At 46.9% G+C, this 25,674-nt stretch overlaps 1 protein-coding gene across 1 annotated transcript in view; it reads right to left on the bottom strand.

Annotated features, from left to right (window-relative positions):
- AGRN (agrin) overlaps window positions 1–25,674 on the bottom strand; it is a 156,929-nt gene that overhangs the window by 70,778 nt on the left and 60,477 nt on the right. Inside the window, exon 3 of the mRNA XM_063317556.1 lies at window positions 24,615–24,656. Coding sequence (XP_063173626.1) covers window positions 24,615–24,656 — 42 coding nt within the window. The remainder of the gene's footprint in view (window positions 1–24,614; window positions 24,657–25,674) is intronic.

Raw genomic sequence — 25,674 nt, 5'->3', positions numbered from 1 at the left:
CATCTATCCTCCTTTCCTTTAATGCATCAATTCATTCTGTTTATTATTTATTTCTTTTACTTTCCAAGCTGCAATGTTCCATATGCCATGGTCAACACCAGATGGTCCCATAAATATTGATCTCCGCCCACTTGCCTGTGACACGTTTTGGCAAGATAGAGAAGGTGCCTCACCTCCATCATACCAGTGCCACAGGCAGCATTCCTCTTTAACAGTAACTACAGTGGTCAGTTGTGGCACATCCTGGCCAGTATTCCACAAAACCAGTTTTACTCCAAGCGTGCCCACAATATCCCAGGTGAGAATTTAGGAAGGATATTGCAACCCCCTTATTGTTGCCAGCATCCTATCAGCTCAGACTTACAGGCAATGAAGTGACTCACTCAGGATGAGCCTGTTACAGTATTGCTAAATTAAATTAAGGCCCCGGAGAATTGTCCCACTTACTTTGCTTTGATGGGAGAGGGCTTGAAACTGGAGGAGCAGAGGTGGGAACCTTCCAAGCTAACTGCACCACACAATGATCTAGGGATCCCCATTGTAATAAAGGCAGGCGATGATTCCTGATTAAATAGCAAAACTGCAGGCGAGCCATTAAAGGCATGAGTGTTCTTCTTAGATTTATTACTTTTTATGAAATGAAATCTTATCTCAGGATGGCATGGAAGCTTTTTTTATTCTCTTGCAGACAGCAAAAGAACAGCGCTTTTTTGCATCCAGGCCCCCACCCCACCGTCAGGTGCAAGAAAGAATGGAAACGGAGACAGCACAGGGGGCTGGAAGAGCTTTCCATTTCTTTAGGGCACATCACTCCAAACCGATGGTGATTTTCTGCCCCCAAGTAGCAGGTTAGCATCATTAAACAGTTTCGAATCATTGCTTTCTTGGATTTTGAAAGAGTTTTCTTTGGCAGCAACTAATGCTTTGCTGGTTGGGAATCATGGGAGCTGTAATTCAGCCTGTCTGGAAGGCGACACAGGGCAGATGGTTGGTATTTGAGAAATGGCCTGTCCAGCTGTTCACTGAAGACTTCTAGGAAGGGATAACCCATCACCTCTTGATGAAGTCAACAAAGATCTATTCTCCTAGATTTTAACCTCCTCGGATTTGGTTTTGCCCTCTTGAGGGCTGGTCCATTTGAAGAAGGGTTAACCTTCTCAGCCTAAACGCAGTGGGGTTTAGTTTCCATACTACAGACCCCCTCCATGGCACTTCTCTGAAATGACTGCACTTCATCTTCTTTTTTTCAAGGATGGGGCTCTTGGAAACTCCCTGGTACTGAGACAAAGCCCATCTCAACCACCAAGGGCAACCCTAAAGGAAACGCAAATCCTTTGGATCATACAGAGATGGGGCTTTCCAAGGTTGGCATCCAAAGCCCGTCCAAAGGCATCCATACCAGAAAGTCAGAGTTCTGTGCCAGCCCTGTGAAAGTTTAGGACCTTCCCACGCTCTACCATCACGGTTTTGTCCCTGTCCAGAAGCAACCACTGGTCTGGCTATCTAGGTGCTCTACACCAAGACGGTTCACATGCCTTCCTTGACGGAGGCATCAAGCATGGGCAGATGTTTTAGACGCATCAGAAATTACTGTTGTGAAGACTGAATTAAAGACAGAGGGCTTCCGATGCCAGATTGAGTGGGCTGAGACCAATCCAGCAGTGCAGTCCTGATGCAGTGCAGATGTCCACATAAACAAAAGAAAACACAGGGACATTCTGGCACAGGAAAGGTGGCCTTTGTCTATGAGATTCTGCATTCTAACTGGGATTTGGCCACATCACAGGAAGTGACTTGGTGGGGAAAACCTGAAGCTGAAGGACCAAGCAAAGGAATTACAGGAATGCAGAATGCCAGGCGGCCACGAAAGAGGAATTTGGTGGAAACCGGGGCTTCTGCCAAAATCGTTGCAGCTGTGTCTTGCTTGGCACCAGCCGCAAAATTTGAACCAAATCTTGCACTCCTGATGGGAGCAAAGGGCCATTTCTGCGTCCTGTGGTGATGCTATCTCGAAAAGTGGTCAAGGATGGCAGATATAGGATTGGCAGATGGGGGGAGGTTCCTGCAATTAATAGATAAAAGAGGAGCAGCGAAGCTGGCCTTTTGCGAAGCCCCCCCTCTGAGGTTGGTGGAGGCATGGGCAAAAGCAGCAAACGGTCTATCAAAACAGCCCTTCCACACATCTGTGCATAGAGACCGGAGGGAAAGGAAAGGAGGGGGGTGGCTTTAACCAAGCAGACACAGAGAATATCTTGAATGAGTCTTTTCACTTCCCGCCCAGTGGTAACATACCTCTTTTTCCTTCTCCAAAGCAGAACGGATCAGAGGCTCGATCCAGGCTCCCAGAAATAGACCGGTGCCAAGTCCCTGTGGGGTATCAAGCTGAACCCTTCTTCTGTACCAGCTATTAGTTACCATAGCCAAGCTCTCCAAAGGACTTAAGTCAGAATAAGCGGGCTTTATCTGCAGAATGCCTGTGTGTGTGTGTGCACGCGTGCTATGCTGAGAGTGGTAAAGACCCTGTGATCCAGCTCACTGAATGAACTTCATACCCCATCACTGAGTTGGGGGGTTGTCCCTGGTGGGGAAATCTGCTCCCAGACCCTTCCTCACCCTGGTTCGGAATTCGAGTGACACAATGAACCCGCCTCACTTCAGCAATCAGCTGCACGCTTAATACTCCATTTCACCTACCCCCAAATTCATAACTTCCCCTCCTACTTAGTGAACAAATAAATCAATGTTGAGTGATCTGCCAACTGCTTAGGAGTATATGGATACCGACTCAGGCAGACTTGTTGGCACAAAGCAGACAGCAGAGGCTGGATGGCCATCTGTCAGAGATGCATAGAGCAGGGGCTTGGACGAGATCACCGTTTCCAGCTCCCTGGGCAACTTCGAGGTGTGTGGACTTCTTGGGGCCATGCTGGCTGGGGAATTCTGGGAGTTGAAGTCCACACGTTTCGAGGCGGCCCAGCTCCCTTCCAACTGTGGGATTCTGGGTTTCTATGAACAAAAGACGTTATTGGACCATTCTTGTCCCAGGGTGGGAGACGTTAATTGTGATCCGAGGAAGGAGCCTTGGCAAAGGAGGACAAGTCAGAGAGGGGAAAAAATGAGCTGGGTATCAGTGCCCGTCACTTTGAACTCTTCACCGCTGAAGAGTTGGCAAAATGGCATAGCCCCCATTCCTCCTGCCCCAACTGGGACCGGAAGGAAGAAGAGAGTATCACGGTCATTTCGACAGCAAGTAACCAAGCCACTACAAACTCCGAGGGTGCGGCACGCTCTCTTTAAAGCAATTGCATCATGAAGCTGAATGACCCATGGAAACCTCAGCCCCCCATGCACACGTTCTTCTTACAAGGCCCTTAATAACACAAGCAAAACAGCAAGAATGAAGCATCTGGGCACTCTATAAATAAAAAAGTACAAACAGGCCTAAGAAAAGAAACTACGGTGGGAGAGGGGAGACTGAATTTATCTCTTGCACAGTAGCAAAAGTGAAGTAAAGTAAAATCAAATCAAGTCATGTCTTCCAGAAATAACTGGAGAATAAAATACAGGGGCAAAAGCGGAGAAGCCTCTCAAGAACGTACCTTAGATGGTTTTCATCTGAGTTTTTCCAAAGTACAGGTAGTCCTCACTTAATGACCATTCGTTTAGTTTAGTGGCCTTTCAGACTTAACGACAGTGCTGAAAAAACGGACTTAGACCCAGTGCTCACACTTATGACCGTCGCAGTGTCCCCACGGTCACGTGATCACGATTTGGGTGCCTGGCAACCAATTCGCATTCATGACCATCGCAGTATCCCATGATCACGTGATCGCAATTTTTGACCTTCCTGGCCGGCTTCTGGCAAGCTAAATCAATGGGGAACCATGTGATTTGTTTAACGACCACATGGTTCACTTAGCAACTGCCACAAAAAGGTGGCAAAATCAGGTCAGAGTCACTCAACAACCGCTTCGCCTAGCAACCAAAATTCTGGTCTCAATTGTGGTCGTTAAACGAGGACTACCTGTAAATCCTTCTTAGTCTCAATCAGAAATCACGTTTGGAGCTGGGCAGGGTCCCATCGCAAAGGAGAAGTCCCAATTTCTCATCTGGGGTGGGTATAAAATCTCAGCCAGACAAGAATTTCACGATTTTAAACCCATGGCCCCGCTACACAGCACCAAACTGGGAGGCAGGCAACAGCCAGGAACCCATGAAATAATGGCAACCAGGAAACGCATCACAAGGGAAGAAGCAATTTGTAGAGGCTGCAACTTTATGGGGGAACGCTGATCCCTCATCTGCAGAATTTTAACTGTCGGTTGGCTTTTTCAGCAGGAAAGGGGACACGTTGGACCACAAGCTCCACTGGCCTAAGAATCAGCTGACTCTTTAAAAAAAGCACGGCTGGATACAGAAAAATCCTCTCCCATACAGAAGAATGCAGCAGGCACCCCTCATCTAACCAAGTTTTGCAGCTATATAAAGCTCTGAAACCTTGCTCATCTAAGAGGGGGGCAAGCACATGGCTTTGTGAAATTCTAAGTGGGCTCTGCAACCGCAGTTTTAACCAGGACAGATTTAATTACAGCCACTCACTCCTGCTCACATTCTTGATTTTTTGGCAGATCCCTCACCTCCATCTGCATGCAAGGGGCTTGGAGCACAGGGCGTGCAATTGTGCAGAGCTTATCTTCAGCAGATAAGGTGGAGGGGCGGGGCAAACAGTTTGGGGGCTGGACGCATTTACTCAGAAGTAAACTTTCCCCAGTTCAGCCAGATTTACTCTACTGAAATAGCATCACAGCTATTTCTCCTCAAGCCAACCAATTATAGGAAAATACAGTATGAGCAAACGCTTTCTCAGCCTGGCAGAATTTGGAAACGCAGAGACTGATTTTACAGCAAGCCTGGTTTCTCAGAAAATAGCGTTGAATGTTCAGAAGCTAACTGCAGAAACTTGGAGGCCGGTGGGGAGAAGGCTAAATCTACAGTTGTCCTCTCGCTTAGGTACACTGGCATGAAAACCAAAGCTCTGCAAACTTCCCTGTAAATCAGGAAATGAAGAACGAAGGAGTATCTTCAAGCACCTGCAGAGTGCCCTCCAGATCAAATGAGATGGGCTTCGGGGCTGTTTTCAAAGCTGGCATTCACTTGTTTATTGCAGGGTGTCCCTTTCCACGTGCAACAGATCACACCTGTACACGCTGCCATACATAACCCTGTCCCTCGCCACTCAGGCTGGGGGAGAGAAACAATCAGCAAAACACAGCAGGAACTACGATGAAAACTCCCAGGTGGGAAATAGGAGCGTAGGATTTACCTAGCTCCATATCTTTTTAAGAGCCTGCAAAAGCAGAAGCACTGGGGTGGAAAAATGAACACTTTTCAAAGCAGAGGGCTTCCTTCGGGACATGCATGGCTCAAAAGAAGAGGCAGCCAAAGAGTATTTTTGGGGGGAGTGATTAACTCTCACAGTGGAACCACCAGAACTTTGCTTGGGGGGGGGGCTCTTTCACAGAGGGCTACAAAACTGTCGAATTGTTCATTTGTTGCAAGACTAAATGTATTGCGAAAGGTGTATTAATTGCAAACGAGGGTGGGCCTGGAACCTAGTAGCTACTGCAAACTTCCGGGCTTCCTATGACGTGTCTCCTTAAAAAACTTCACCATTTTGATGTTTTATTCCCTTTGGTGGGGAAGCTACTGACCTGGCTGCGTTTTAAAATCTTCTCCCTGCTTTCCCCAAACGCTGAGTATTTGATAGGGGTTGCAACAGCTGAAATTCTTGGGCCGCTTTTTTCCGTCAGAAAATAGACCCTTCAGTTTATAGATCTGAGAATGCAAACATACTTTAATGTTTTTGTGGCCCACCTGCTGCTGAGAACATGCAGTTCTTGGATGGCTTGGAAAGATGGTTGATAAGAAACAAACGTGCCCATGCCCACCCCACAATGAAATTGCCTTCTGGATGAACTTGAAAACCTGCCTCGCCTGGGGTGGGAGGGACACCAGCTCTTCCTGGGGGTGGCCAGTGCCATAGATCTCTCCCCAACAAATAAGATCTTCACCTCTTGGATTTTATATCTATTTCATCTTTATTTATTGGTCTGTTATGTTGTAATTTATACGCTTTTAATTTTGATTTTATTGTAAACCACCCAGAGTCCCCCCTTTGGGAGAGATGGGCGGTAACAGAAATCTGAAAAACAAACCAACCAAGAAACAAACAAATAAATAAAGGGTAAATTCTTCTTCCTCCTCGTTTTCCAATGGAAGTGTATGTTTTCATATCATTGTTTCTTCCACTTCATAGTTCTGTGCATTGCTTTAGTTCTATACAACACCACGTTGTTTTTATAGCCCCCGGTACCTGCAAGGGTCCCAACGTGGAAGGAAAGAGGAAATCTGTTCTGCATAAAAAAAATAAACAAGTAAAGTTTCATAGCAGAAGAGTCTGGAGGCAAAGTATTCAGGAAAAACCAAACAGAAAGCTGCACTGCCGGTGGGGTTGGGGAAATTTTGCAGTGAGGAAAACACAGCACCCTAACTGAGGGCTTTCTCTATTTCTAACGCTTATTGATGGCCTTTAAGGCAAGCTCTGTCTGCATACTGTGCATAACCCAAGGAGGATTCCCAAGGGAACAAAAGCATTTGCATCATTTGCAAAACGAGAGATTTAAAGTTACCCCGAAGACTATATTCCTCTCTGCACTAACACAATAAGGCCAGTCAACCTCAGAGGACGCTTTGCTTGTCTTACTTGTTGAAAAAGCACACCCACTCTTTGGCTGCTAGCAGGGACCCTGGGCAAAACATAAAGACACAAACGTTCAGTACAAATTAAATTAAAAGCAACAGCAAGGCAGCACGGACATTAGATCAGCAGCATCTGAGGGATATAAAAATAACTCCTAAACGCTCGCTAGCCAGCCACCCTGGTGTCCGAACACCGTGGCAGCCACACAGTTGGCACCAAAATGAAGAGGGCGCCTGTAATTTCTCCGCCAGAATGAAAAATGGGAAGGAGTTCGTGGGAAAATGTTTAGGAAGTGTGATGAATGGGGGGACTTCGAAGATAGCGGGCTTCGGCTTTACCCTGCCACCAGCTTCTACGTATGGACTGGCATGGTTGATTTGTAAACCAGGATGCTGGGTCAACTGTGGTTTATTCAAAAATAGAGTCAAATAGTCAACGTCTTGGCATGAGATGAATCCTGCCCGTCTCTGGATGTTGCTGTCACTGTGGACCTGAATCAGCTTTGCAGCCAATCTCTTTCTCCAAAAAGTTTCTGGAAGCTGCAGTTGTGTCTGGGACTCAGCATCTCCAAGGGGGACATCTGTAGTCAAACTTATGCTTCTCAGACTCTGATGGAAAATGTAACTGTGAAAACGGTATTTAAATGCCCCCAGCCCCAGCAACGTTTTCTGGGTTGGTAGGCTGTTTTTTTTTTTTTTTTTTTTAATCTTAGTGTTTATAATAGCTCAAGTCCGGGGTGCTATTTTGTATTTTCACTTGAGGTGTGAAAATGTTTCCCCACACCAATGATTTTCTTTCCTTTTTAGTACAGCCCACATTTGGAGATGAGTGCCTGAAGGCTATCCTAAGATAACCTCATCTCAAGCGGGAAGAAGGGGGGGCAACCTAAGGGGGTTGCTGATGTTTTTAAAAGAAATGCTCAAAGATATGAAAGAGTGTTCTTTCGGCAGCATTCAAAAACTCCATTATCCGGTTCTTTGATGGGCTGATGCAACCAAATCTTTTCTGAGGTGGCTCCCCGCATCTGACTCAATCTGGTTGAGGAATCCAATATGCGATCTTTAGGCCTCTAGTGTGCTGGGAGCTAGAAAAGTCGGTTTGTGTTCATCGTCTGGGCAAAAACTTTCTCGGCCGGCTTGAAGGGACTAGCTCCCCACCTCTTTCTTCTCTCCCAGTGGTGCTTTCCTCTTCATTCAGCATCAATCAACGATGGACATAATCTTCCATCGTCAAGCACTGAGAGGCTGAAGGGTCCAGGTTTCCAGACTCCGCACCCCACATTTTCCTTCCCAAAGATTACAACACAACTCATCTCCAGGCAAAGCTAAAAATTTGGGGAGGCCTTGAAGACGGTGGAATCTTATTCCTCCAGAAAGTTTGCAAAGGGTATCTAATATATATTTAAATCACTACGGGATGCCGGGAACTAGTGATGGGGAAGAGGGGAATTGCATGGACAGGAAAGGAAAAGCCGATATAAATTCTGCATGAAGCCGAGGTGCATGTTGCCATGGAGATCCGTGAGACAGCAGATCCAACTGGTGCACTTGGGCGCTCAGTCCCTCCTCCCCACCAGCCCCTCCTTCCCTTCCATCAATATTAATTGCATCACCCCAGGCTTGTGCAAGGATGGATGAAGGTCCCCAGTAGTTTTTCCAAGCTTTGGGGGAGCAGCAGGAGACAGCCTGGTTTAAATATAGTAGAAGGCTTGGGAAAACAAATACAGATTACACGAGAAATTACCAGGGGCCTGTGTCTTCCCTTCTTCGTACTTCAGTGTATCCTTTGGATCCTGGCACTGGGGTCCCTGGGTTGCGATGAATTTGGGATATTCTAGATTTTTGACCAGAGGCTGTACATCTCACGTGGGTTTGGCAAGGTGAGAAAAGTCTCTAAATTCAGACAGTATGGAGTTTCAAAAGGAACACTCAAGTTAATTGGCAACACCCATGCGCACGGAAAAAACTACCCTGCTGTTTGCAAACCAATCAAATAGTCTGTTACTATGACTGTTGGATTGACCATGCCGAGACCATCTGAGTGATCTTATCCCAGCTTCTCCCAGATGCATTTAACCCCTTTGCCTTTCTTCCTCAGTGTGAAGCCTCTGATTAACTATATTGGCCCACTTCAGCCAGCTTTGGAAAAAGCTGGAATGTCAGTACAGCTTCAGACATGATATAATGCCTTCTTCTAAAGCTGTGGCCCTTGTTTCTTGTTCAGGAGGAAACAACGGTGACTTGAAGATATCCAAGCTTGTCTGGTCCTATCATGAAAGCTAGTCTGCACAGCCAAAAGGCCTGTTTATACTTTCCTTGACAGAGCTGAAGTATGGTTTCCAAACAGGGCCACCAAACATGATACCAGTTGTTTGAAAATAGCTTGCTTCAATGTTCCTCTCACATCCTAACAGAGAGGACAAAAATTATCAAGGAGTTTCCTCACCTTTTCACATTTAACTGAGGTTGGACACGCATGGTGGATTCAAAAACGACTTGGACATTCCCTTTGGGCACCTAGGGAATAAAAATTTGGGACATCTCCATGGTTTGAGCCCATAAACTATCCTGGGACACCCCTACTTGGAAGGACTGGATCTTTGAAAGACTTCTGAAAACAACCTTCATGCGGTCACGTATTACTGCACAGGAGTCCTGAGGCAAGTTGCAACGAAGCAGCCGTGAGGGGTGGCCTTTACATTTATTTGGTATTGAGACTGATAAGCCGTTCTTCAAGTATTGATTCCGAGAAGCCTCATACTGCTGCGGGATTTGTTCACAGGCAGAAAGGCATGAATTGATGTCCGTTCTATGGCTGCTTTAAAGACTTCTCCATACTAGGTTTGTGACCAATCTTACTTTACTAGCCCACATTGTTGCAGGGGTACCATGATTTATTCACCTTTAGTGGAAAAAAGTAAAATGCGAAGAGGCAGCAGTAAAGTGTGCTCAAGCTGAACTTAAATACATGGACGCCTCAATGCTGTTTTCTTGGCAATAGCACAGAAGTGGCTTGTCAGGACATTCCTGAGGGATCTGCTTCAAGTGCCTAGTCAACACCCCCAAGATTCCTGTGTGGTCTCCCATTCAAATCCGGGCTTAATTCCAGAGAAGATCAGCTTGCAGCTTCTACCTGCAGTGACTGGTGATCTCAAATTCATCTCCAAAGCCAGCTAAAATGCAGGTGCGGAAGGGTGTTGGAGGCATCTGTTCCACCTTCCTGAAGGCCTCTGGCAAGACCGAATTCAGCATCCTTTTAGAAATTGGTTCCACTGTCAATCTGCTTTTAGCACCAGGATATTTTTCCCAACATCGTCTGGTCTGGGCCAAGAGGGAAGAAATCAAACTTCATCTCTGAAATAACCTCTGAAGAACACAGTTCATACCCAAGTAGCTTCAATCCTTCATTCTGAGATACCACCTGGAAGCCAACTTCTGATATTCATTTTAGGCTTCTGTTAGGCAGATATTTTGAGAGAGAGAGAGAGAGAGAGCCCTTAAGTCTTAGCTTACAACTCCATCCGTCTTAGTCAGGAATGGGCCTAACCTCCTCTTGTCTGTCCAATGCTGACATTTCAGACTGCAAATACTATATGTGAGCCAAGGCATTTTGCACATGGACTGAAAAAGAGGTGGCTTAGCAAATCTTCGCTTCCGGGCTCTTGGGAGCTAATGCAGAGAAAGTGCTAGCCAAAAGGTTTAAGGATGTTTCCCTGGACCACAGACAGAGGGGTGGCGAGAAGAGTTGGCTGTGGTAGGCAAGAAAAACAACAACTGGGTTTTCATCGTGAAGGGTTGGAACTTAAGAAAACCCTGGAGGCTAAGCTAGCTCCAAGTAGCTTAATTTGGAGTTGATGGAGCTCTTGGCAGTGCAATAGGCCTGCCAAACCGGACGTAGCTATGGTGGTGAGTCTAAATCACTGTTAACAATCACACAGACGCTGTGCCATGTTCAGCCATTTGTCATAATTCTGGTTGTAATGAAGGCTCCAAGGTTGGGGGGGGGGCTTGGTTGACAGACTGGCTGGCTCTTAATCATCAGCATTAATCAGCAGGAGAGGGAGAAAAGGGGGGGTGAGGGAAAAACTGGGGAGGGGGGTGCCTATGGGGAAGGGGAAGGGCAGGAGCAACAGAAGTCGGGAGGCAGAGCTGCACCGAGGTTGCGGTGGCTCAGCTTCCCTTTAACAACCAGCTCCTGATCCACCCTGCCTCTTGCTACCCACCCCCACCAACGCTGCCTCCCACCCCTTGCTGAAAATAAAACCCAACTGGGAGGAGCAGAATGCCCTGAAGGAACTCTCCGCAGTGGGAAAGCAGAGGGAACGGCGTGACACACATTAAGAAATACGTTTTTAAATTAAAAGGCACCAGGGCGGGGAGGATGGGGAAGTGCGAAAAGAGCAAAGAAGCAGCTTTCATTTCTTTCTGTCTCTTTCAGATTCTGGGCTGGATTCCAAACTGGTTTGGAATTCAGGAAGCCAATTGAAACTGAGCGCCCCCAGCAGAATCTGGTCAAAGGAGGGAACTGCAGGAGTCCAGGTAGAGCAGCTTTACCATTGGGTTGGTTCACACTTGGATCAGCTGGTGCTCCCCAATTAATCTACAAGCTTTCTGGCTGCTCTTTCGGCTTACACACCATGCCCTTCCCATCCACACAGCTTAAGCTTGCCCAAGAATTGGGACCAGTCACCAAGAGAGTTCGGATCAGGAAGATGTGGAACCCAAAATATATAACTTTGCCACATGGGTGCCAAGACTGTTATGCAAATCTGCAATAAAGATACAACACATCTACCTACCTCCAAGCAAAAAGAAAACCATTCCTATGTGAATGCTACGTGGTATGTGACAGATCCCAAGTTTAGCCCAATTGGCATCTCCAAAGGACCAGGAGATGGAGAAGGCCTCTCTCTGCTCCAGATCTTGGAAGAGACGCTGCCAATCCAAGCAACAACCCTGAACTAAACAGACAAGAAGTCTAACCTGGTCCAAGGCTCTAAATTAAAATAATAATAATCGTAACAACCCGAACACTCTTGCAGCACGGGAGGGACATGGCCCACGTTGGGCCATCAGCAAATCTGGAAGGCTTCCATTTGATCTTCCTTAAAAACGAGAAGAGGCAGTTGATGCTGATGCTGTTGACACCAAGCTAAGGAAAAGAGAATGGGAAGACAGGAAGAGGTGTGGGGGGAGGTTAAATGTTACAGATGCATCTGAGGGAGTTTTGCTCCATGGGGATCTGGCACTGTCTTTCCTGATGGAGGAACGGCCATTTGCTCAAGAAAACAATCCTTGCATTCTGCCTCTCGGAAGCACTTAAGCTCTGTGCCGCGTTACCATGGCAAAGGAAGGTGGGGGGAGGGAGGAGTGCCACTCCAGAACAAGTGGTACCAGAAGGGGACAGATGGGGGAACCAGCAGGGGACAAGAGAGTGGAAGTGACCTAGGGACTGAACAGCTGGTCCTTGGCATTGATGGCCCGCCAGCCAGGCTCGGATCGGAGAGCTGGATGGTAACATGTAGAAATATTTCTGCCTTCCTTCCCTTGTCCCAAAGGTTGGATGGACCCTGGTGTCTCCTTAAGGGAGGGGGCAGTTAAGTTGCACAGCAGGGTCTGGGGAGACAGCCCCCGTGCAGTCAGGCAAAGGATTGGGCCAATTTTCACGGCGTTCCTCCTGCTTCCACCTGGGACATTCTCAGTTTTGCCTTTGTTCTCCTCCCTGTGCTGGCTGCGCTTGATCCAAACAACATGGAAGCTATGCCCAAGCTGAGACTTCCCCGCCAAATCCCTAACTTAGGCCTGCTGTTCGTTGTCATCAGGAGCAGCACCAGCTGGGCCCCTTTGGCTGGCTGTCCTGGTGGGGCTGTGGGGCAGGGAGAGCTAAATCTGGAGCAGCTGTTAAATTTCCACCATGCCTACGACAAAAACATTGCCCTGGAGCCTTATGGGACATTTTGATGGAGGGTAGGTGAGGCCACCAACATTGCTCAGAGGCCTTGGACCAGTTTCTTCTCTACTGGAACTGGGTAGACCATCTTTTTTCAGACCCTGGGAGAAGCTGAGGGTCGTGACACTCCATCCTGGTTTTACCACACTTTTTCACACAGCTCCTTTTTGCAAGTAGGTGCCTTTCCCCCATTTACCAGGAACAGCTCTAATAAATGACTGTTGGGAAGGTGCTGGGGACAATAACCACAACTGTCACGTTCACTGTTTCAGTGTGCAATGTACAGTGTTTTAGGATAGGCAATCCTTACAACGACAGAGGGAGACTCCTCTCGGTTCAGATAGATAATCCCTTTAGCTACTGGCCATGCTGAGCATTTGGGAAGTTGTAGTCTCAAGACATTGGAGAGACACTGTACCTTCCTTCCAACCATGCCTCCAGTTTTCTAAGAAGAGACGAAGTTGGGCATGGAAGCTACAGTTCTTCTCTCTAGCTCATTCCCTGAGGCCTGGCGTTGAGGGATATCCTGCTTTTAAATATGGAGGACCCCTTTAACTATTCAGACGTTGATGGGGCCTCGCTCAATAGGAAGAACTCAGTTTAGGTGCCTAATGTACGTCTCTTCAAAGTGCCTTCTGGGGATGTGGGGGCTCCATTGTGGGAGGTTTCCAAGAAGCCAGCCATTTGATGGTCTGCGGATTCCTGCCCTGGGCAGGGGGCAGGACTAGAAGACCTCCAAGTCCCCTTCTAACCCGAGGATTCTGTGATTCCATGAAATCTGTTCTGTAAAAAGTGAGCTATGGAATTCCTTCCAGTTGCCGAGAGAGTAACATGGATCCTAAGATAGAGGAAGGCAGGCAAGCAGGACTCCATGTGCAGAAACTGCCTAGCACAGAATGGAAGGACAACAGGAGAGGATGCCGAGTCCCATGTGAAGTCCAGTCAAAGGAGCCCCATCCCTAGATCCAAAATGGTTCTTTCACCTTCCTGTTCTTCCTCCTTCCTAGCCACATGAAGAGTGGAGAAACACATTCCCCAAAAGGCTTTGTTACAGCCTTCCTGCCAAACACAGGTGGGAGAGGAGATGGGAATTTCACATATATAGCTGCTTCTATCTATATTCTGAAGAAATCACACATTGCAGCTAATAAGTAACCACCAGCAGCTTTTCTTCCGCACAAATCCCAACCCCCAAGAGCTATGTTTAGCTTCTGTCCTCCTTTTTCCAATAAACCTGAAAGAGGCTGAAACGGCCCAAAGACTGAAGCACCCTTAACTCAAGTCAAGATTGTTGCAGCACTGCAACACAAGAGGTAGGGAGGGAATAACCCTCTCCATTCACATAAGCACTTACACTCCTTCGGCTCTCCATCAAAAATAGAGGAGAAGAATCTTTCAGAGATACTAATAGTTATTTGGTCTCTGCCTGACGCATTTGCCTCCTTAATCACATCTACCTGAGCCACTGAATTAGCAGCATTTTTTACGGGTATATATTACTGAATCACTCCATCGCCACCACATCGATTCTATGCCCTTAAGGGAAGAGGCTGCAGGCTGCACCTCTGCAGGATTCCCTGGTCCGGAGAAACTGGTTATTTTGAATCCAAACTCATGCAGAGGCACGACAGGGAGGATTTCCTTCGGTGCTTTTCTTCTCTCGGGCAGTCTGAAAATTTGAGGGGTGGTAAGGAGGAATTCTGGGGAAAGGTATGCTTCGGCTATCGAATGCCGTACAGGAGAATGAACCTTTAAGGAAGATGCCCTAACATTGATGCTCCTTTCTATAAATAGGGCTCTCGGTTGCTTTGAAGAACACTGAGGTGGAAATGTAGGGAAGGAACATTGGTGCCAAGACAAAGGAATGACAGCTCACCACTTAACCTGAGGTTAATAGCCACTACATCTTCTCCTGCTTAAGAGTTTCTTTCTTCTGAGAGCACTCGGTTGTCGCCTGTGCAAAGTCATTTCGCTGGTGCAGAAAAGGTAGTGGGGAAACTTTGCAACACACCCTTTACTGCAGTTCCTTCCACGTGTTTTAAACTTTGGGAAAGAATCCTTGGAGCGTGCAGAAGCTTCATTGGGGAGCTGGCTTTTTATGGATTCTGGAGAGAACGAGATGAAGGCAGGCAGGCAGGAAGGGAAGAGGTAAGGCCTCCGGTGGCATCTCCTTTTGGCAAGGACTCTGATGGGCTGGGTAAGCACGGCAGATAAGGGGCGCTTGAATTCAAGGGCTTCCTTTGCAAGACACTCTCAAGAATCCACACCACAGGGAGGGTGGTTTACAATTCCCAATCAAGCCAATGCATAGTCCCTTCAGTCAAGGGTGGGGGAGATAAGAAAAATTTCCCTGCACATTGCACGGGGTTGGTTTAGATCAGTGTTTCTCAACCGCAGCAACTTGAAGATAGGTGGACTTCCCCAGATGCTGGTTGGGGAATTCTGGGAGTTGGAGTCCACCCATCTTAAAGTTGCCGAGGTTGAGAAACACAGGCTTAGATGATCTCAATGGCCTCTTCAGTTCCAGGGTTCTATGATCTGATGATTTAATTCTTCTGGAAGGCTTTGAAGATATGATTTTGGCAAGCTTGCCACAGCAGATTCCACAATGGGAAGACAGCACCTGGAGAAGGAATGCGTATCTGTGGGCGTCCTTCCTTTCAGATCCTGGATGCCTGGAATAGATTGTGTCACTGAAATGGAATGAGACTTGGGGTCCGTGGCCAGAAGAGATGGTCATCAAGGCAAAGGAAGAGAGAGTCTAGCCTTTGTTTAAAGCATGATCCTGCAGAGACTGCAGGAGGAACGAGAGACAGCGCAGAAAATAATTCTTCGGATCCCCCTCTGTGACCTCAGAGGCCAAAGGTCACTTTGCAGCTTGTTTTTCAAAAGAACCATGTTTTCTCTTTAGGAATTGCACTCATTCTTCATCCAGGCTAGGAGAGGAAGTGACTTGCTAGACTTATGGAAAGATCTCACGCAGACTGAAAAATTAGCGTTGCCTTATAGTCAGCTTCCTCCAGATCTGCTGGATCGTAATCCCCAATCATTCACAGCCCCTGCAACCATGGGCCATGACAGATGGGATTAGGATAGGACTCCTGGAGGGAGCTGGTTGGGGAAAACTACTTTGGAGTAAGCAAATCCGCTTTTGAAGGAACGAAGGAAAAGAATTCCCATTGTTACCTCTGGCTTTTCAGGTGCTTCGGCTGGTTGGGAGTGCCTCTTTTTAATGCTTTCATTAAAAGCAGGCAGTGAGGATCCATAATGAAGGGGACCCCCTGGATAACCTCTTGATAAAGCTAATAATGCAACGGGCTAATCCGTTTAGGCTTCAAAAGATACCTGCTGCTTATTACCCATGAATATTTTATTTATTTATGTGGTTTTTCCTTATAAACATCCATATCCCACCTCAACATCATATGCAAGACACTTTGGATAATCCCCAATTACTAATAAAAGAGAATAAAATGACTTCTGACCATCCCAACTGTTCACCCAGGGAGCAAGAGAGAGGAAGTGGCGCACTTGCACTGGTCTTGATTTTCCTAACCAGAAGTGTGGGTATCTTGGCTTATGGAAACAAATGAGTGAATTCAAGGCCTGGTATCCCAAGATAACAGAATATAAAATGGGAGAATGACATGGGGAAGAATGTCAAATTCTTCAGCAGCTGCCTAAATCCAAAGGGATTCTTTCCCATTACTGTTCTCAGAGTCTTCTTCAACATGATTTATGGAAAAGAATGGGGTGGAATTAAAGAACTCCAGCAACTGAACTACTTCCTACAGAGAACCACTATACCCCGTGCACATCTGGCTGGGAACTTTTCTGATTTTCTTTCCAACAGCCTTCCTGTCATCCAGTGAGGAGGCAGCTCTTTTCACTAACAACAGAGGACACTGCAACTAGCTGTTGACACAACGGTCTCCTGAATCTTGACCGGTCTGGAAACTAGCCATGACAAAAGACGACTCAGCTACCACCGCGTTCCCTGTCGTCAGTCTAACGGAAACACGCAATCAGCCCCAAATGGTGCATTTTCCCTTGTGCTGCTTCTCAGGAGGAAGGAGCAAAATAGGAAGGCTATTATTATTATTATTATTATTATTATTATTATTATTATTTCAAAAGGATTTATGCTTCTTTCTTCCTTCCTGGTTTTTCTTTTTGTTTGCCGTGAGCCAGTATGAGTCACCCCGTTCTGCCAAGCCAACATCGCAACTGGCGACAGAGGAAGCCACCACTACGCCACTGAATGGGGTGAGGATACACAAGAGCCCTCCTCCCTTGTCAGACTTCTCTTCAACATTCCCCGACAGTTGGCAGGCACACACAAATATATTCACGCGGCTTTCCTGACGTCTGCCGCTGACCCCCCCCCCCGAGGCTACAGTCCGGAAATCGATCCGCCCCAATCGTAATCCATCTTGCTAAGGCCGTGGGGCTGCAGAGTCCACCGTGGTCGGTTTCCACGTAACCAGTTCTCCCGGACAGCCGTGGCTTTGACGATTATCACCATCAGCAGGGGATTGTGGGACCTTCTACAGGCAAGGTGGGCATCACCGTGGAGCCAGCAAGAGGGAAGTCCTCATGCCCACAGAGCAAGAATGCCAGCAAAACCCTGAGGAGGACTCAGAAGACAATGAACCCCACATCCCCCTTACGGGTAGGCCCTGTTTAGCGACTGCCTTGCTTAGCAACCGTTTGCAGTTACGACGGTGATGAAAAAGTAACTTGGCGACCAATCCTCACATTTATGACTTTTGCAGGTCTGCAGAGCAAAGGAAAGCTGAAGCAAGACCGTAAGCCCAGTCGTGGTTTCACTTCACTTAACGACTGAGTTGCTGGTTCCAACTATGGTCACTAAACAAGGACTACCTTTATTTGGGGAAGCCTTCAACCCGCCTTTACGGCCTTCCCAGACTGTGGATGTGCCTCACCTATTATCTGAAAGCTCAAATGTTGGGAGGATGCTTCTGTACCTCTGCAGCTTCCCAGCCACACAGGGGCTTGGAAGTTCAGTGAGGGCCACCTGCTTTTCAAATGTCCGATCAGCAGGACCAGGAGTGGCACTAAGGGATCAGCATGACTAGCCACCTCCTTTGGTTGCCAGCCAATGCTGAAGCAAGAAAATCCGCCCAGCCCATGTGTTGCCTGCAATGAGCTCTCCATGGTCCTGTCGTTTCAAGAGCCTAAACCTGTGCGCATAGCTGCCACTTTCCCGAGTTAGCTCTCTCAAGATCTTCGGCCAGGGCGAAGCTGCTTTATTTCTGGAAGAGCATGACGCTGCTCCTGTGCATTGCAGCCCTGCATGAGTTCCCTGTGGAAGTGGCTGACAACCACACAGATCTGGCTGATCGTACAAGGCTGCGTTAAAAGTCCGAGGAAGAGAGCATTACTCAAACACTGCCACACCACATCCCTAACCAGATACAAACGCAACAGCTGCAGCTGCACAATGTGCTGAACTTGGGCTGTTCTAATTTTGTTCTTTTGTGGCCCGGAGAAGTGCATAAACCTTGCCGATTTGATGCGTTCATGATGCAATTCATAGTGCGATCGAGACGGTTTCAGCAGCCAGGTTGAAACAGTTGTGGGAACACTGCTTCAGTGTTACGGACGTGCCTGCAATCAAAAGCCACAGTTCGCCGAATTCATGCGCTGCACCGGCCATAAGCTGCGGGGTCTATAAACCACAAAAGTGGGACAGACCGTATGACAAGCCAACAACAAATAAACCACAACATGGTTCTGGGAGATGGGATTTTAATCCATAAATGAACTACTGAATGTATGCACAAATTGCAAGACATGAACGAGAGCCAATCAAGAAAATCTGTGGGTATCCTTTGGAGTTTAAGGGTGAAGCATGACTTGAATTTTAATCCAGAAGAACCTGGATTAAACCCTGTGCTAACACAGACTTTCATACAGTACCCCACCGGATTCCAAACACTACTGTCTGTTTGATTGATTTCTTTCAGTCCCAAGTTTATCATCCTGAAGGGTTGTGACAACTGTGAAACCACTGAACGGGACTACCATGCAGATCTCTAGCTGTTATTTGGAGTCCGGGGGAAAAGTCCACCCCATGGAGCAGCCAGCTTAAGTACTAGTCTCTGGAACCAAAGAGGAGAATGAAGACCCTAAGGAAATTCATTACTTTCAGTATGAAGCAATCTGGTTGAGCATTGGCATGTACATGCTAACTCTTGAGGCTGAAGACTAGTGATGGAAGGCTGGAAAGCAGGGCAGAGTGCTGTGACAGAAGACACATGCTTTCTTTTGCTTGGAGAATAGCCTTAAACAGGCTGGACCAGCTTGTGGTGCACAGACAAATGTGATGCGGTGTGGAAGGCACACATCTGACATCTGGAAGTCCGAAGGGATGCAACAGCAAAGGCAAGAAAATGCGCCCCACCCCATGAGAAAATCAGGGAGGATCTGTAGCTAAAAAGCACCAGCTCTACAAACAGACAGTCCCTGTTTATTAAGAAATGCTAGCAAAGATCACAGGACATAAATGTGAGAAAATATCTTGAAGACCATCTAGTCCAACCCCCTGCCCAGTGCTGGGATCCATTGCTACAGCAGGATAATATTGTCCAGATAGGAAGAAGACAATGGTAATGTCAACTTGCATTCTTAGCGGGCTTAACAGTGGACCGAAAAAAGGGAAGAAGGTAAACAGGTTTTATTTCCCTGGGCTCATGCACAGAAAAAGATGGACAACGTGCCAGAGAAATAAAGAGGAGATTAATCTCAGCAAGGAAGGCCCTGACAACTTTAGACAAAATTGTAGAGGATAAAGATATTTCTATGACAACACGGAAGAGATGAAGCAAAGGTTTTTCCACTCGTAAAGAGCTATGGGCAAAACGGTGCAGAAAGTTAATCAAGGATTAACATCCAGCAGCACAGGTGGTTAACTTTAACCTCAAGTTTAACTACAGAGGCTTCCGTTTCAGTTCAAATCTAATGGCCTGGTCCACGTTGAACAGGGATGCCAACGTTACCCCCTCAAACCCAACACTCTCAAAAAAGACATTTTTTGCTTTCTATGCCAAACCCACTGCCATCTCAGCAGGCGGCCCCCCAAATCTTTGCTGCAAAAATTCAGGCAGGAGGGTCTACACCCCTTTCCTTTCTAATCTGCTCACTGCTCGAGAGAGGCTGAAAGCATCACAAAATTTGCAGCTGCCCTGATATTTGTGGATCTGAACTCCAAATGCTAGAGCCCCCCACATGCTTAAGTTATGAAATGTGTTCAATCTTGGCCCGGAGCCATGATACATAAAAAGGCATTTTAGCATATGCTGACACCCACCCCTCACTTTGCGGACCAGGCAGAAGGGGGTTACCACAATCCTTGCCCAGCGAGCCTAAGATCGAGCCATCCCTATCAACGCGACCTTCCCCAAAACCTCCCATTTGGGATTTGCAGGATAATACCCTGTTCTGGAAATCAGCACCTGCTACCAGAGTACGCCCACTTCAAACCAAGGGCTTCCTGAACCCCTCTGGAAACAGAAGCGGGGAGCTCCTTCAGGATTCCAGCATCCTGCTTCGTTTCAGAAGGGCTGGGGCAGCAGAGAGTTCTCCATGAAGCCTCCAATTTACAGCAGGCACAAAGGAATAGCCCACCCCGGTGTGAAAGGGCTGGGAAGTGATCGCAGAGGCCCCATTAATAATGCCTGCGCAGGGTAGATAAACAAGCCGGCACAGAGAAAAACAGTCTGACTGATTGATGGCCTCTGTCCTTAAAAGAGGTGCTCCAGCGTCATTGGCCCCGACTCTCTGGGGACCTGCTGTGCTGCTTCTTTTGCTGCCTCCCCCACCATCCCCGCACCACCCTCTAATTCAGCAGCCCCCGGCCTGCCATTCCTCTGAGCTCACCCAGAGCCCCCGGGCCTGATTAGAAGAGGCATTCTGGATGGCCCCAGAGATTTGCTCCACTTGCAACCGCGCATCTCTGCTCCGCTATGTGCATATGTGCGTGTGTGTCTGTGTTCATGACCCATATTTTTGAAGCTCTCATTTCTCATTTAGGAGCTGCCGGGGAAAAGGGAGAGCGGGTGGGTTTATGCGTGCCAGAGAGCGAGGGAACGAGGGAGAACCGTTTTCAGGACTACACAGCTCGCCACACAGGCTTTTGTCAAGGAGTTGTGGATGCCCACTTTTTTGGGGGGGTGACACTGGGGCAGGGAGCCTTCTTCATTTATTAGCCCTCCACGGGATGGTTTGCAGGTTCCCTCCCTGGCCACAAGAACCCTATAAGGTAGACCACGTAGAGAGGAATACTGAGATCTAGGATCCTTCAGAAGAGAATTAATCTTCCATCCTGGGTGTCTCTCTCCTCTCTTAATCCAACTCAGTTCAAGTTTCCTAAGGTCCCTCCTCAACCGAAGATGGCATCAAAACTGGATTCGCTTATTTATTTGAAAACAGGCTCGGGCCGTCTTCCAAACTCTCTTAAGGGGGCTCACTAAATCACAACGTATTAATTGCAGCATAAAGGCAACATTAAGGCCCCCAACATCATCAGTCCAAAGCAGCAAGCCTTTGGTTCTGAGTCCAACCTTTCCCTTGCCCCCCAAAAGGCAAAAGTTGAGAACTCTGTCTCCTCCCACCAAATATCTGGACCAGCTTGCCCTCGAAAGTCCACCTCCCTTTATTTCTGGGAAAAGCAGCATTATAAAGGTCTTTCATGGGGGTGTGGTACCTCGTTGCCCTTGGTTTCATGAAAAGGTTTCATGAAAAGAGGGAGAGGGGAATTACTCATCTCCCACCAGACCGCTGTGTTAACGTGATGCCAATTACTTCAACGTGTGCCAAGCTGGAGAAGATGAAAAGGCCAAAGCCAACAGTACACAGAGGGATGAAAGAATTTGACTCCAAGGTGAAGTGTCTGAATCCAAGGGGGGGGGGGGGAAGGCTGCATGGATGTGGGGGCTGTTTTAAGCTCAGCGCACCATTCCCATCACCTCCTGGAGCTTTCACCCTGCAAATCTGACAGGGCTCCCTAAGAATCCTTTTCATTAAAACTGAACAAGCTAAATTTTGTCTTTGTGGTTGATGCTTGGAAGGGAAAAGTGCAGGTTGGGTTGAAAGGAGGGAATAAAACCAGGTAAGCATGCACAGGCCAGCGTCTATGCCATCACAAGCGGCAGATTAAATCCCTCCTTTCTCCTTCGCTACTCAGTCCAGCCTTCCAACTACGAACACTAATGTGTCCTTGTTCACAGACCTCTTTACAGTGTTTCCATATGCAATCAGACGGCTTACCATTGTCCACAGAACATACTTCCAGATAAATGAGGTGATGGAAGGGGAAGGCAGGTACCCCACCCGCCTCACAGCCAACATTTAAAGTCAAATCCCTTTTTAGGCAACCTACTGGCCACCCATCAAGCAACAGGGTGGGTTGAACAGAACATCCTAAAATTGTCTTTTGGAAGAAAATACCTCCGATCTATTGGCTAAGCTGCATTCTTTTAATGGAACATGTCATATGGCTAAGCTGGGTTTATTAATATTTCACAGCACCACCAGGATGCAAGCTACACCTACGTTCACTTGTATTTTTAAACTAGATGCCCCTGGTCCAACGATGGATTAATCACTTTTTTATCTCTGGTAACTCTGTTGCTCCGACAAAGAAGAGAAGAACCGGCAAATCATTAATTGCTGCTCCTTCTAACTGGTTTGACAGCAAGTGCGTTTTGAAGTAAAGAAGAAAAACAAATAACATTTTTATTTATTTTCCTTGTCTGGGGAAACAAAAACACCCTGTGTTATATTAAGTAACCAATAACAGATTCTTGAAAGCCAGCAAAGTCTCCATCCATAACCTCCAAAGCTCCTTTCCATCTCTAGACCTTAGTCTTTATTATTATTAAGAGAAGGAGAAAGATATGTCAGTTCCCCTCTCTCGACTGTGAAATGCTCTCTCTTCCATTTAACTTTGCTCTTTCCAACCCACAGCGGGCCGTTGTCATGATGGATGCAAGACAAACAATTTAGGTAATTAAATAAATGTCCTCCTTATTGCCATGGTGGGCTGGGGGGTCAATGCTACCCAGGAAGGAAAACACTTTGCCCAACACACGGTCAGTGGGTAGCCTGGAAGACTTCTAAAGCTTTGTCAGTCCTGAGTTGTCAGCTCAAAGGAGAGTTTTTGGTTTAGCAAGACTCGGGAGAATAAAGATAAGCTTTGCTAAACCTAACCTGCTTGAGATCTCAGATCTAAGCTCTCACCAAATGCATTTTGCATGCTCGGAATTTCTCTGAAATGCCCCCCCCCCACCCCAAGATAATATAGATCATCTGAAAGGGCAACAGAAACAGAATCTCTAAAAAGATAATTGTTTTTTATTTTTGAAGGTAATCTGAGTCTGTCACACACTGAACTTTAGGGAGCACTTCCTTCATACTCATTAGATGGTGAGGTCTATCCTCATTTCTATCAAATAACTGCAATCCACCTTGTCTCTCTACTTAGGACTTGGATGGGGGACCACTAGGGGATCCAAGGCACAGGCAAAATTACCTCCTAGAAGGAAGTGAGAATGAACCACATCTGAATTATTCCCCCCAAAATTGCACTCTTTGAAGTTACTCAGAGCCGAGTTACCTCTTCACCACTGCCTGCCTTTTTACCATTTATACCAAGTCTTCGACACTTTTGCAAAGCTCAGAGGCATATACAATTTGGAGAAGTAACACTGATTACCTTTATTTGAGGGGGGGGGGGAACATGGGGAACCCACTGACAATTCCTTGCCAGTTCAGTGAGCACATGGAAGTAATTGGCCAGAGCCACATATATGCACAGACAGACAGATGGAAAAGCTGCATGGATGCAAACCACAGGTGCATTATCTGCACACCAGGTGTGTTTACTTTGGGATGGCAGGGAATTTAAATGAAATATATATTCTACATATACGGGCTGAATTCTTTCGGGATTTCGCATCTCCACCAACCCCTTCTTTGTGCTGGACTATGTAGTTTTTTAAGGGGATAATATTAGAAGTAACTGGTAATAAACTTGGTTAGGCTCCATCCACATTCCGGGCTTAAGTGCCGTTCTTCCGCTAAGGTTTTATTCCGGCTCTTCCCCTCGGCCACATCCCAACAGCACGTGGGGGACCTATATTTAGGACAGGGGTAGGCAACCCCTAGATGTCTCTGCCAAGCATTTCCACAATCCCCTTGTCCGTAGGGAATGCTGATGAGAGCCGAACACCGCATAATCATCATCACCCCCTTGCATGAATTGTGTTGGTATTAGAAGACTATCAGTGTGTAAAAGTTTCTGTTGGGAATTTGAAGGCGATGTGGTTCAGTTTCTAAATCAGATGGGTCGCTCTGGAGCAACTAGATGTCCCCAGACTGATTCTACAATTTGGGAGACCTGCCCTACGCCCTTTCTCTCTGTTTTGATAAATGAGATCAAGTTGATCCAACGGAGTCCCTTTTCTATACTAATTTGAATCAGGTATCATTTGCGCACACCCCTAAGATCACTAATAGTGGAAATAACTTATCTTTCAGATGACAGAATTAGGTATTAGACACAACAGCTGTATCCATGAACTGCTATGAAGTTTTAGCATCAAGGCTCTGGCAGGGGGCCCATAGTAGAAAATATAGATTGCTGCGTATGCTTGTTTGTTGTTTATCTACTTATCGTTTTGCTTTTCTTTTGTTTGCTGGCTAAAGGCTGTTGTAAAATTAAACTGAAATTAAACTTCTGCATAAGGAGGTGTCAGTGCACTAGATTACTGAGTCAAGAGTTGGGAAGGAGTTTCCCTCAGAAGTTCTCAAAATCTGCAAGATTAGCTTTCGAGAGCAGAAAAGCCAAGTGTTAGTCAGATCTGATTTTTTTACAACTTACCATCCTGGGGCACTGCCTGGGGGAAGTAATTCACCGGTTTATCTACAAAACAAAAGAAAAAATGGGAGGAATGAACATGAGAAAACATTTCTAGCCTCAAAACTGTTTTTCTCTTGCTTACAGAGAGCTAAGAATCTAAGTTCTTCATACAATTGGCTCCTGAAGATCTTGGAGCGCGTCTTGAGAACTGCCCCAAGCGAGGCTGCCTGTTGCTTCCCTGGATGGGTAACTTTTCGGGTCTTGCCTGCTTCCAAACAGTGTTTGCTTTGGGGAGGTGGAAACAGTCCTAGGATGAATTTGAAGCAGACGTGATTTGAGTTAAGCCTGAGGTATCGAGCTGCGTTAGAGAATTACATTCTCTCTTCCCGGCTCTGTCAAGGCAGTCTAGAATTAACGCCTTCCCAGAAGGAAGGACACTTAAGAACGGCAATTCATACAGAGACACACACACGTTCCTCTAGAATCAGGAATTATCCTTCACAGGTCAGAAAAGGGAATCTTCTCTGATGCTGAAGGTCTCATGAAGTAGAAGACACGGGAGACACACACACGTTTGGTTGGCAAATACATCTTTTCCTGGACAAGGGGAGGGAGGAGACCTGGCCACAGCTGCTGGGGGCAAGTCAATTCATTACGCTCCTTCCTGACCCCAGCTGCGATGCAAATCAAACTATTTATTAGCTATTACACAGGGGCCTCCCAAGATACTGATCCATCAAACCCATTTTTGTTGATTGGTAACCCAGGTTCAGATGGGGGCTCCCCTCCTCCAGCAAATGACCAGAGTGCGCGAAAAAGGCTTCAGACCAACGCAGAAGAGATGCAGAAGAGTCCACTGAACTTAGGCGGCTAATACATTTAAACAAATAACCAGGCAAGCAAAGTTTTGAAGCACCCCCTCAGAGATGCAAGAGAATCCAATGGAAAACAGATCCCTGGATGGCAGAAATGGAAATTGTGGGGAAGGGGGTTCTTCTGAGGAACAGCCTCCTTCAGAAACTGTAGTTGGTTACCCAGTTCCCAAATTAAACACTAGCACAAGAAGATGCAGGGGTCCAAT

Source organism: Candoia aspera, chromosome 18, assembly GCF_035149785.1.
Source record: "Candoia aspera isolate rCanAsp1 chromosome 18, rCanAsp1.hap2, whole genome shotgun sequence".
NCBI lineage: Eukaryota > Metazoa > Chordata > Lepidosauria > Squamata > Boidae > Candoia > Candoia aspera.
Note: the sequence above shows the minus strand (reverse complement) of the source record. Positions and strands in the feature narration are given on the sequence as shown.